Raw genomic sequence first — 10507 nt, 5'->3', positions numbered from 1 at the left:
AGTCAGATTCTGATTTTTATAGTTTTACAAAGCTCTTCATGACCTGTCCCCGTGGCCTCTCTGTCTCATCCCTTTCCATTCCCCACCCCCTCAACCCACTCAGCTCCAGTCACCCTAGGCCTGTCTGCTGCTCAATCACACCAGGCACATTTTTGGGACCCTCTGCTCAAGGCTTCCTTATCACAGAGCATTTCCCTGGCCCTTACTACCCTCCTTTATCCCCATCAATCTCTTTCTTCACAACACTCATCATGACCTGATATAGGATTTTCCCTTGTCTTTATTGTGTGTCTCCCTCCTAGGAGGATATTATTTTACTTTTTTTTTTTTTAACAGCTGTTTCCCTACACACACACACAAAAAACTATGCTCTCATAACCGAAAGGATACAGTTTGATAAAATTTTCTAAGTAAATGACTCTCCTATTTCATACTCCCTGTTCAGGCGCCACCTGCCGGGGTCCAGCCCCGGCTGATCCAGGGTATTCGAAGCGGGGACGGCGTCGCCGACTTATTTATATTTATTTATTCATCAAAGATTCAAAGAGTAATAAAATGAGGATAGCTCAGTGAGGAAATTCAGTGGAGAAAAGCGGCTGAAATAAGGATAGCTCAGTAGGAAAATTCAGTGGAGAAAAGAAGCTGAGTGGCTTGGTTTACGCGGAAAATCAATATAACCCGTGACACCAGGTTAGCTCTGACCACGGAGGCCGCAGGCGCCCTCTCGAATAGCGGAAGGTGCCCCACCTTAGACACCTTCTCGAGTGGGTCTTAGAAGCCCAGGCAAATAAATGGTCGCAGAGGACATCCGCGCTCCAGATGGACGCTCAGCTGGAATTTGGGAGAGATAGTGACATGGGGAGACCAAGTTTCAGTGAACAAGGCCCACACTTTATTTTCCAAAGTAGTTTTTATACCTAAAGGTATGCATAGAGGATAATGGGGGAAGGGGTAGAGCCATGCAGCAAGCCAGGCTTTCTTCCTTATCATATGCAAAAGTTCAGGTGATTGACATCATCTTCTGGCCCGGAGGCCTGTTAACATTTTAAGAAACTTATCTTTCTCTAAAGGTGATTATTCCAAAGTCAGGTGCCAGCCTTCCAAAAAGCATTGGACAAAGCTGTATTTTACATTTCTATACACCCATTATATCAATCAATACACTGCCAAGGACACAGTAGGTAAGGAGTATGGAGACTTAGCAGCAAACATTGGCCCAACAAGTGAAAAACCCTTCACCAATACAATTTTTAATCAATCTCTTAACTACTCAAAGGAATCTGTGTTTAGGCAGTTTAGAACATCTCCTGCCTCTCACAGTTGGGAGGCTCTGAACAATCACATGTGGCCGGAAAAACCTATTCAGGCAGGCTAGAGGATTTCCAAAGGAGTTTGTAGGTTAAACACTGTCACACCCAGGAATTATTAACTGGAGCTGTAAGCTAACTCTTTTTCCAGAGAGAGGTAGTGGGAGACAGCCCCCCGTAAAGTCAGAGATGTAGGTGAAAGCACAAAGCAGAAAGTAGGCAGACTCTGGTTTTGGGGGTAGATGCTCGAGAATTTCCAGGGGGACTCCTGAGGCTCGATCCCGCCTTTGCGTATGCCGAGCCTCCTTCCTCATGACCTTTGTCATGGGCGGAGTGCCTCACGCTGGCTCCCGGCAGTGATAGAATTCCAGTTGAGCTATTCCAGATCCTCACTCAATATGCAATATGCCGGCTCCCAGCACCTTGTCATTGAAGGGAGTGGATAGAGTAAAATTCTTGTTAATCTCTATGAAGATGAGGCCTGTCAAAAAATAATAAGTGTAACTGTCATCTGTATCATTATAAGAAAATAAAACATAGTCTCATATGGAGCAAGAGGAAGGGCATTGAGTCCTGACTAATATCATAGCAGCCTGGGAAATGCAGTCTTGGCCCCATGAGCAAACACAAGGAAGTACTGCATTTCTTGTTCTGCCTGCAGTTGCCTGTGGAGGGAAGATGCTCAGCTGCCACTCAACTCTCTGATTAATTTCATAACAGGGAAATGATCATTATCTGACACATATATTTGGAAGTATCATGAGAAAATGTAGGTAAGTCGACAAGTCTTTCAGACTAAAACTTTTGGTGGAAAACACACGTCACTGACCACAAATGTGTAAATTCTTTGTACTGATGACTAGTAATCCTTTCAAAAACTCTAGAAACATGGACTTCCTGCTCTCATGAAAAAACTACAGATGGAACTGTCCCAGGACAGAGAGCATATAGGTAATAAGATCAGGACAAGAAAAACACAGTCTGTCACAATCCATTTAAATAAGTACCCAATTCTGGCAGGAATTCTGAAAATGCCAAGAAGTGGTGGGGGATTTAGAGTGCTCTTCTCAACATAATATAATCCCCAGTGTCCGAGCTTCACCCCACACACAAATGATAGAAAAGAGGGAGTCTAAGTTTGTCCCAGACACTAAACATGTGGGGTCACTGCCAACAGTAAGCAGTTCCCCCATACACACTGGGCATCCAGAAGTCAATTCACTTCTGATGCTAAATCCTCAGAGGTGACCCAGGCCCCACAGGGTAAGGGCTTCATCACTGAGGACTGCCCACACTTCAAGAGTTGATCACAACCCCTGGGGTCACTTAACACTTGTGAACAACGTCTATAAATTCAGAGATCCCTTGACCCACCTCCCATGTTGAGCAAGTTATCAGAACCACTCACTGAATTCAGATAAGCCCTTTACATACTTTCCCCAGTCATTACAAATGATAAAACTCAGGGACAGCAAAATGAAGGAGAAGCATAAGGCAAAGAGGGAGTAGGAAATGCTGAGTCTTCACGCCATCTCAGGACATGCCTACCTTACAAACCCTTGATGTTATCACCTCTCTTGAAGCTCTCTGAATCTAGTATTGATGGGTTTTAATTGAGGGTTGGATAGAGGAAATTTGATGGAATTTTTGGCCATTGTTAATGGAACTCAGTATCAGTACTCACTTCTCTCCCCAGAGGGACTGGGAACTTATCACTCTAACCCTCTAATCATCTCATGGCATGTTCCAGATCCAGGCACACACAGACTATCTAAGGCCTCATCCTCCACTTATCTCATTACTTATAGAAAGACAATAAATTCCAAGACTTTTAGGAGGCCTGGGGCCTGAATCAGGACAAGGATCAAATATGGATCTTTTTACTATTCTCACACTCATCTCACATGCTAGTAAAGTAATGCTCAAAATTCTCCAAACCAGGCTTCAGCAATATGTGAACCGTGAAATTCCTGATGTTCAAGCTGGTTTTAGAAAAGGTAGAGGAACCAGAGATCAAATTGCCAACATCTGCTGAATCATGGAAAAAGCAAGAGAGATCCAGAAAAACATCTATTTCTGCTTTATTGACTATGCCAAAGCCTTTGACTGTGTGGATCACAATAAACTGTGGAAAATTCTGAAAGAGATGGAAATACCAAACCACCTAACCTGCCTCTTGAGAAATCTGTATGCAGGTCAGGATCAACAGTTAGAACTGGACATGGGACAACAGACTGGTTCCAAATAGGAAAAGGAGTACGTCAAGGCTGTATATTGTCACCCTGCTTATTTAACTTATATGCAGAGTACATCATGAGAAACGCTGGACTGGAGGAAACACAAGCTGGAATCAAGATTGCTGGGAGAAATATCAATAACTTCAGATATGCAGATGACATCACCCTTATGGCAGAAAGTGAAGACGAACTAAAAAGCCTCTTGATGAAAGTGAAAGTGGAGAGTGAAAAAGTTGGCTTAAAGCTCAACATTCAGAAAATGAAGATCATGGCATCCGGTCCCATCACTTCATGGCAAATAGATGGGGAAACAGTGGAAACAGTGTCAGACTTTATTTTGGGGGGGCTCCAAAATCACTACAGATGGTGACTGCAGCCATGAAATTAAAAGACGCTTACACCTTGGAAGGAAAGTTATGACCAACCTAGACAGCATATTAAAAAGCAGAGACATTACTTCGCCAACAAAGGTCCATCTAGTCAAGGCTATTGTTTTTCCTGTGGTCATGTATGGATGTGAGAGTTGGACTGTGAAGAAGGCTGAGTGCTGAAGAATTGATGCTTCTCTACATTCCTTAGGATTATATAACAATAATGTATCCTGCCTACCTTCTGTTAGTTTAAAATGTAAATTATGTCGCAGCCAATTAAGCCGACTGTGCTCTTTTCCCCGTGGGGGCCCAGTGTGCAATGGCTGCAAATAGCAGCCTCCTTGGTAGTGTATGTAACCTGTTGCCTGTACAGGTTGCCCTAAGGGACCTTGGAGACAACTCTTTCTAGTGGGCATTCATGACTGGCCTGCTGTTTTCCCAATCTAGACTCCAGACAGGTATGCGCGGTGCCTTTGGAAAGCCCCAGGGCACAGTGGCCAGGGTCCACATTGGCCAGGTCATAATGTCCATCCGCACCAAGCTGCAGAACAAGGAACATGTGATTGAAGCCCTCCGCCGAGCCAAGTTCAAGTTCCCTGGCCGCCAGAAGATCCACATCTCTAAGAAGTGGGGATTTACCAAGTTCAACGCGGATGAATTTGAGAACATGGTGGCAGAAAAGCGACTCATCCCAGACGGCTGTGGGGTCAAATACATCCCTAATCGTGGTCCCCTGGACAAATGGTGGGCCCTGCACTCGTGAGCATCAGGGCTGTCCCCTCTTTAATCATGCTCACCAATAAATGCTATTTCCTGTCAAAAAAAAAAAAATAAATAAAATAAAATAAAATGTAAATTATGGGAGTAGACCTGGTCTTTACAAGGATGTATCCTGCCTGAGGACAGTGTTATCTTAAAATGTAAATTATGGGAGTCAGACATTCTTTGGATTATATAACTTCATTGTTAACACTAGCAAGCGGGTACTCTTTCTACCCCCTTCTGATGCCTATGTCAGAAGCTTTTTCTATCTCCTTTATACTTTAATAAAACTTTATTACACACACACAAAAAAGAATTGATGCTTTTGAACTGTGGTGTTGGAGAAGACTCTTGAGAGTCCCTTGGACTGCAAGGAGATCCAACCAGTCCATTCTGAAGGAGATCAGCCCTGGGATTTCTTTGGAAGGAATGATGCTAAAGCTGAAACTCCAGTACTTTGGCCACCTCCTGCGAAGAGTTGACTCATTGGAAAAGACTCTGATGCTGGGAGGGATTGGGGGCAGGGGCAGGAGGAGAAGGGGATAACAGAGGATGAGATGGCTGGATGGCATCACTGACTCGATGGACGTGAGTCTCAGTGAACTCTGGGAGTTGGTGATGGACAGGGAGGCCTGGCGTGCTGTGATTCGTGGGGTCGCAAAGAGTCGGACACGACTGAGCGACTGAACTGAACTGAAAGCGGTTTTTAGGGATGGGGTAGATTCTAGCAATAGACAGTGTCAGAGATAAAGTTCATGATTCTGTAAAATGAGGTGGGAGATTTTTATTAAAAACAGAACACATAATGACAATTTTTGAGAGTCAAGAAATGTCCCTGGAGTTCAACTGCTCACTTCCCAGAAGAAATCCAGAGAGGGCTGGCAGCATCCAGCACACCCCTCTTCCTCCCCCTTCTTGCACTCACCTCCTTTCCCTCTGGTCTGTAGAGGAGAGGTGAGCTGGGACTTACTCTGGGCCTGGTTGTTTGTTTCACCTCCAGGAATGCTGCCCAGAATGGTGCCCAGGGGAAAGAGCAGGACTGCAGAGAAGCAGAGTCTGCTCGTGTTTGTGTCCTTGCAGCAGGGTGTCTATGGAAAGATGGGGGCTGAGAGTTTGGTTTACATCGCAGCAGATGGGTAAGAACAGGTGAGAAGGAGGGGAGTGAGGAAATGGAGGATTTGGGGTCAGTCATTTACAATGTGTAATCTCCCCACCTTCCATTGTCCTGCTTCTTCCTGTGTGTGTGTGTCTGCTCAGTCACCTGGTCTGGTCTGACTCTTTGAGACTCCATGAAATGTAGCCTACCAGGCTCCTCTGTCCTGCTTCTGTCTACGTGGGTGAAATGCCCAGGAACTACAATTCTCAAACTTGACTCTGTCTGTGGTTTCATGAAAACACAGAATATGATTCTACAGGTGGAATTTTGCCCAATATGGTCACACAAGGAGCATCCCAGCACCTAGAGCAGTGTATGACACATGATGGTTGGTCAGTGAGTGGATGAGAGCAGATCACAGGACTGTTAAGTGGTCAGCAGTGTGTTAGCCCATGTCCTCCTTTATAGCCTCATTCAGGGGTCTTCATATCTATTTCTTAGTGCTTCCCCTCTCACATTAACCCACCTACTTCAGAAGACAGGAATTACCCTGGTAACCTTCTGCAACAGCTGTGGCAGCATCTCTACTGGAACACACAAGCTCTTTACCTGGCAGTGGTCCAGTCAGTTCCTGAGCTGGGGAACGGCATCTCCATCTGGGGCACAAACCCTAATAATCTGAGTAGAAATAAAGCAAAGGGAGTGGGCATAAGGGAAGCAGAGACATAAACACGTCTCCAGAGCATGACCACCCACTGCCCCTCACCTGATTTCACCAACAGGAGAGCTACCTGCCAGAGTGGACCTCAGGGCCTGGAGTGGATTTCAGGGATCTTGGAATATTGCTTACAACCCAAGCTCCAACACAACTCTGGACTCTCCACTAGTGCTTTTTTGAAAAGAGGACCTCAGTTGGAGTTCCAGTTCTGCCTTTTCCTAACTATGTGATCTGGGACCAGAAATTACCCACATCTTCATTTGTTACATGAAATCATGTTACGCACATCGTGAGCCTGTTCTGAATCATTGGAGGCCATAGACATATATTCTTCTCCCTGCAAAGTCAAAGTCCTTTGAAATAATAATAACGATGAGCAATTATGATAATTAACACTTAATCCCATTGACTAGAGAGTCAAACAAAGACAAGGTGGGGTGGGAAAAGGGTTGGACCTGGGTGAGATCAATCACTGAAGCAGGAGGGCTTTCAGTTATCTCTGATGAAGAGGAGACCTAGTTGGGACTGAAACTGTGACTCCACTCTGGCACTAGATCAGTTTCCTAAGGTCGAATTTCTAGTATATGACACCACTACAGTCAATTTTTTGTTCCTTTTCTTACTACAGTTGACAGCATATTTAAAGAGCAGTCAGGAGTGGAGGAAACTAAAACTCTGTGTACTTCTAGACACTTAGCCTTGGTCCATGGTGTTCAAAGCATATTAGCAGTGTAACCAACAATGGTTCTCAAAATATCCCCAAATGAGGATTTCTTAATGCAGATATCATCATCTTCTTTACAAAAAAAGAGAACCTGTGGCTCAGAGACAGGAATTGACTTGCCCATGACCACACAACATAGTGAGTTACTAAAGCCAGACACTGCATTAATACCAAGTCATTTTTATTACACTGTCAAAAACTAGTAATTATTAATAAAGATTAAAGAATTTGATATTTATAGTATCCCTCTTACTCTTATCATGTCTGGACAATCTTTAAATGCTTGCTCGGCCAAAACTTGAACTAAGCATTTAACCAATACATCTCTTCAATTCTCATCACAACTTTTTGCAATTGATAGAGAAAGAGAAAAACAACCTCTGAGTTCCAAGACCTGATCTGGTACCACAATGGGCCTTCTGTTCTTCTGCTTGACATAAACATTTTGTAAAACTTAAATATCAGATGAGGGCAATGTGTACATGTGAAAAATCAAGACAAAAATAGGACATTGGATAATCATGTATGAGCACTGAGCAAAGGAGCTGCATTACACAAACCACCAATATGACCAAGCATCTTCCTATTTCGAATGACTACTATTTCTTGATCAAGTACAGCTCTAACCTCTGTCTAGTCTTCCCTTCTTAGAGTTAAGATTAAGATAGCAATAAGAAAACTACCTACTTCCTAATACAATCTATCCAGAGCAAAGTCAGTTTCCTGAAACCCTCCCCAAACTGACCAAGCACAAGCTCACATCCTGTAAGTTCTAACACTGTCTTTTTTAAAATTAATCAATTTATTGTAATTGGAGGCTAATTACTTTACAATATTGTGGTGGTTTTTGCCATACATTGACATGAATCAGCCATGGGTGTACATGTGTTCCCCATCCTGAATCCCCCTCCCACTTCCCTCCCCATCCCATCCCTCAGGGTCATCCCAGTGCATCAGCCCTGAGCAACCTGTCTCATGCATCAAACCTGGACTGGCAATCTATTTCACATAAGATAATATACATGTTTCAATGTTATTCTCTCAAATCATCCCACCCACGCCTTCTCTTACAGAGTCCAAAAGTCTGTTCTTTACATCTGTGTCTCTTTTACTATCTCGCATATAGGGTCATCATTACCAACTTTCTAAATTTCATATATATGCATTAATATACTGCATTGGTGTTTTTCTTTCTGACTTACTTCACTCTGTATAATAGGCTCACTTCATCGACCTCATTAAAACTGATTCCAATGCATTCTTTTTTATAGCTGAGTATATGTACCATAGCTTTCTTATCCATTCGTCTGCTGATGGGCATCTAGGTTGGTTCCATATCCTAGCTATTGTAAACGGTGCTCTGATGAACATTGGGGTACATGTGTCTCTTTCAATTGTGGTTTCCTAGGTGTGTATGCCCAGCAGTGGGATGGGATTGCTAGGTCATATGGCCATTCTATTTCCAGTTTTTTAAGGAATCTTAACACTGTTCTCCATAGTGGTTGTACTAGTTTGCATTCCCACCAATAGTGTAAGAGGGTTTCCTTTTCTCTGCATCCTCTCCAGCATTTATTGTTTGTAAACTTTTTCATAGCAGCCATTCTGACTGGCATGAGATGGTACCTCATTGTGGTTTTGATCTGCATTTCTCTGATAATAAGTGATGTTGAGCATCTTTTTATGTGTTTGTCTAACATTGTCTCGATAGGATAGCACTTTGTTTTCCAAGATGACTCCTGTTCCTTGCTGCAGTGAGTAATAAACCCAATGAGAAAAAAATAAATAAATAAACCCAATGAGTTTGACTAGAAAGGGGAGTGCTTGTAGTGGTCTCTGGCTAGAAATATTAACAAGTACAAGGCTTCTCCTTTAGTTATTTTATAACTAAAGTAAGCAAAGCTCAGAGATGCTGGAAAATTTGCCCACGACTACGGGAAGTGAGTGGCAGCACCAATACCCTCTGCATTCTTGTTTATTGCAATGCTGGGCTTTCTGTGGTCCCCAGGCTTCACTTTCCTCATCTGTCATAAAACAGATACTCTCCGTTCTTCAAAGGTGCTTCCATTCTACATCTTCCCAGAGGCAGAACAGGAAAACATCATCAAAGTCCCTCTATTGGGAGGATGGGGACCTGCCAAGTTAGGAAAAGAATACAGCAGCTAAGTGCCATTTTTACACCACCATTTCCTTCCTTGAGGAAGTTTTAGAACGATTAATAGAATAACGAATCAAATACTAGCACAGAGCCTGGGACACTGAAAGGTAATTGTCCTTCTTTAACTGAAATAAAAATCCCCTTCTCACATGTGACCTCAGGAAATTACATTCCTTAGAAATGTGCACAACTGAAACTCATGCCCATTCTCCTTCTGAGAGTCCAGGAGAAAAAAAAAAAATGCCCCCAAATTTGAACTGGATTTAGAAGAAAGAAAAGTTTTCATGTTGAGGTGTATGTCTCCCAGGTTTCTATGTAGATTGAAGTGGTTATTAAAAGGTCGATGATGCTATAATGAATTTGCTTCCTATGCCAGTAGGCCAGTCTCTGGACAGGGAAATGGGAGGTGCCCACTATCTGCAGAACAGTGAGAAGGACCACCATTTCCATAGATCTCATTTGTTAAGGCTTGTAGTTGCAAACAACAGACTCCACTCCAGTCAGTTTAATTTTGAATATGCATTTATTGAAATATAAACCAGGGTATTTGAAGCTACAGAAAGGAAATTTGCAACATCATCGTGGGGTCAAGGGGCTTCTTTATCCCAAACTCTTCTCTCATTATTGATACTGAGAACTGGAGGCTGGAAATTCTACCTTGGCCACCCACAAGGAGATCAGTGATGGTGGGCAGGGGGATGAAGATGAGGATGCCGTGAGGATGGGGGTGAAAACGAAAATCCTGTGTTACATTGCAGGCTCTGTAGTTACTCTGGTCATGAGGAATGCACTCTTACATTCATTCCTTCCTTCCTCAAATAATTATGAACTGACTCCTTGGTGAACTGAGCTAAGTGCTAGGGGTAAAGGGAAGACATGATCTCATGGTGCTGAGAGCCAACTGGATGAGGCAGAATTAAGGCATGTAGACCATGGAGGAAAGGAAATAGGTAGGTTGTGCTGAGAAGTATAGTGGAGAGGACTCTGAGGAGATGGAACTGTTTCAGACGCAACCACAGTCCAGCCCTGCAGGAGTCCTCCTTGGACTTCATATTTTGTGGGAACCACTCGCATGTCCTCTGCAAAAAGAAAGGAACTTGTTGAATGTCATCACTGTAGCTCCAAACCTGGACACCT

The 10507-nt window shown here is 43.4% G+C and overlaps 1 protein-coding gene and 1 non-coding gene across 2 annotated transcripts; both read left to right on the top strand.

The window, feature by feature from the left end:
• The first annotated feature begins 4181 nt into the window (after positions 1 to 4181).
• LOC123464915 lies at positions 4182 to 4316 on the top strand. The gene has a single exon (XR_006640018.1). It is a non-coding gene; the product is annotated as a small nucleolar RNA SNORA70 (small nucleolar RNA).
• On the top strand, positions 4216 to 4693 carry LOC112580285 (60S ribosomal protein L10). The gene has a single exon (XM_045162580.1). It carries the CDS (start codon positions 4334 to 4336, stop codon positions 4676 to 4678), a length of 345 nt encoding a protein of 114 aa, XP_045018515.1. The 5' UTR covers positions 4216 to 4333; the 3' UTR covers positions 4679 to 4693.
• Positions 4694 to 10507: the final 5814 nt, after the last annotated feature.

The sequence above is a fragment of the Bubalus bubalis genome, chromosome 14 (assembly GCF_019923935.1).
Source record: "Bubalus bubalis isolate 160015118507 breed Murrah chromosome 14, NDDB_SH_1, whole genome shotgun sequence".
NCBI classification, from domain to species: Eukaryota; Metazoa; Chordata; class Mammalia; order Artiodactyla; family Bovidae; genus Bubalus; species Bubalus bubalis.
The sequence above is the reverse complement of the archived record's forward strand: the minus strand, read 5'-3'. Positions and strand labels throughout refer to the sequence as shown.

Bases quoted from the DNA above. Each gene is read 5' to 3' on its own strand.
- LOC112580285 (XM_045162580.1), top strand. From the start codon at position 4,334: ATGACTGGCCTGCTGTTTTCCCAATCTAGACTCCAGACAGGTATGCGC.